This window comes from Nematolebias whitei, chromosome 8 (genome assembly GCF_014905685.2).
Source record: "Nematolebias whitei isolate Nwh7 chromosome 8, NemWhi1, whole genome shotgun sequence".
Lineage (NCBI taxonomy): Eukaryota > Metazoa > Chordata > Actinopteri > Cyprinodontiformes > Rivulidae > Nematolebias > Nematolebias whitei.
The window spans coordinates 42,984,001-42,986,196 of NC_056505.1; the positions used below are offsets into that span (position 1 = coordinate 42,984,001).

General features: G+C 37.1%; 1 protein-coding gene across 1 annotated transcript in view; it reads left to right on the plus strand.

The window, feature by feature from the left end:
* LOC119413693 (NADPH oxidase activator 1-like) overlaps positions 1-2,196 on the plus strand; it is a 77,507-nt gene that overhangs the window by 31,983 nt on the left and 43,328 nt on the right. The window contains exon 13 of the mRNA XM_037680747.1: positions 1,752-1,843. Coding sequence (XP_037536675.1) covers positions 1,752-1,843 — 92 coding nt within the window. The remainder of the gene's footprint in view (positions 1-1,751; positions 1,844-2,196) is intronic.

Sequence of the window (2,196 nt, forward strand, 5' to 3'; positions counted from 1 at the left end):
GTTATATGGTCTGGAGACAGTGGCATTGACAAAAAAAAAAAAAAAAACAAGAGAAAGAACTGGAAGTACCAGAAATGAAGATGATGAGATTCTCTTTAGGAGTAACAATGATGGATAAGGTTAGCATGAGATAATCAGAGGTACAGCACAGGTTGAACAACAGGTAGATAAAGTTAGAGAGGCCAGACTGAGATGGTATGGACATGTCCAGAGGAGGGACAGTGGTAGAAGGATATTAGATATGCAGCTGTCTGGAAAAAGACAAACAGCCAACGAGGAAAAATATGGATGCAGTTTAGAGAGGACATGGAAATTGTTGGAGTGAGGACAAAAGATGCAGCGGACAGAATGTGATTTTTCATTCAACCTTTATTTATACAGCTAGTCTCATTGAGCCATGTGGACTCATTTGCATGAGATGGAGGAGGATGACTTGCTGTGGCGACTCCTCAAGAGGGAAAAGTTGAAAGAAAAATAAGAAGTTTTCATTCAACTTTAATCGACCCAAACCGCAACGTATAACCCCACAAATTTTATATCAAAATGACCGGCTCGATTACGCCATGTGTGCTCTTACTTTTTTGGCGTTTCAAGTTATCATGGCAACATAATTTGCAAATGTATACACGATTTTTCCCATCCAAAATGTCTGACAAAAACACCTTACACTAACTTGTGAGGTCATATGACTTAGAACGTAGAGGTCCCTGAATTAATCTTCAAAAGTCACTGTTGGATTTGTATGAAACTCACAAAAAACAATCATCAGATAAATGTCTAGAATGGATTAATGTTTTGGAGTTATTTTGATTTAAGATTCAAGAAAATTTATTCAAGAAAATTGATTCAAGTTTGAGATTCAAGATTCAGATTTTTTCTCAAGATTCAAGAAAATGTATTCAAATTTTGAAAAAAATTTATTCAAGAAAATCAAAATTTGATTCAAGGAAAAAAAATTGTATGCATCTTTTATGAGTGTCTAATGTTGTCCACTGTTGCCATTACTCTTTGTTCAAGTCTCTCTTGTATATGAGTACAGGAGGGATTAACCTGTATAAAGGTTGAATGAAGATGGTTGCCACAGCTACCTCAGCAAACACAAAGTTGACTATAACAGTCATTCTTTGATATACTGAGCTGAAATTTAGTATGGTCGTAGCTCATAGTGAGTTGTTATACATTCCTAATGAAAATCACATATCCAAGATGGCCATATTAGCTAAAAGTGAAAAAATATGATAACTCATCCCTTTTCAGAGCTACTCAGCTGAAATTTAGTATACTGGTAGGTGAGAAGGATCCCTATTAGACTATGACTGCAAATCAAAAATCCGAGATGGCCACCTGAACTAAAAAGGAAGCATACTATAAATCTGCAATTTTTGAGCGCTTTGACTGAAATTTGATGTGCTGGTATCCGAGAGCAAGGCTTATTAAAAACTTAATTCAAATCTAAAAATTCAAGATGTTCGCCAAAGCTACATTTAAATAGCTTTAAACCATCTATTTTTTACACATGCAGAGCTCAAATTTTGTTGTGGTTATGACTCAGCCTTTTTTTAAGAGCTATTCAGCTGCAACGTGGGATAGTGATAGCTGAGAGCGAATCCCACCACATAGTACTGTCAAATCAAAATCTTAAATTGGTAGCAACGTCGCAGTCCCCATCAAAGTTTTATCCAGGAACTTTCTAGTGTGTTATTATTATGTGTCCAAACAGTACCTTCACTGTGTTTTCTGGTCATCCACAGAAACTCCACCTCCATCCTATACCCCCGAAACCCATCTACCACCATCAGCCTCAGAGCCTCCCAAGTGTACAGCTAATGCAGCAGACCAGCAGGTAACATCATCCCAGGATAGAACTTATTCAGGCTGCTGTTGAATACACTTATATTATTAGTGTTTAGTGTATATCTTAGATCTATGTATACTGTTTCTTTTTATACTATATATTTTTGCTATTTTGGGGTGTAACTGGGATCCTGAGTACATAATTTTGTTCCACATCATGTACCACATGTGATGTGAATAACAATAAATAACTTTGAATCTTGAACTAGGGACCACACGCACACACGCACGCACACACAGCCTCTAACTGACACAGTGAGGTCACATGATCTAGAGTGGGGAGGTCCCTGAACAAAACTCAGTAAGTCATCGAGCAAACTCTTCCCGACACCACATCTTTAT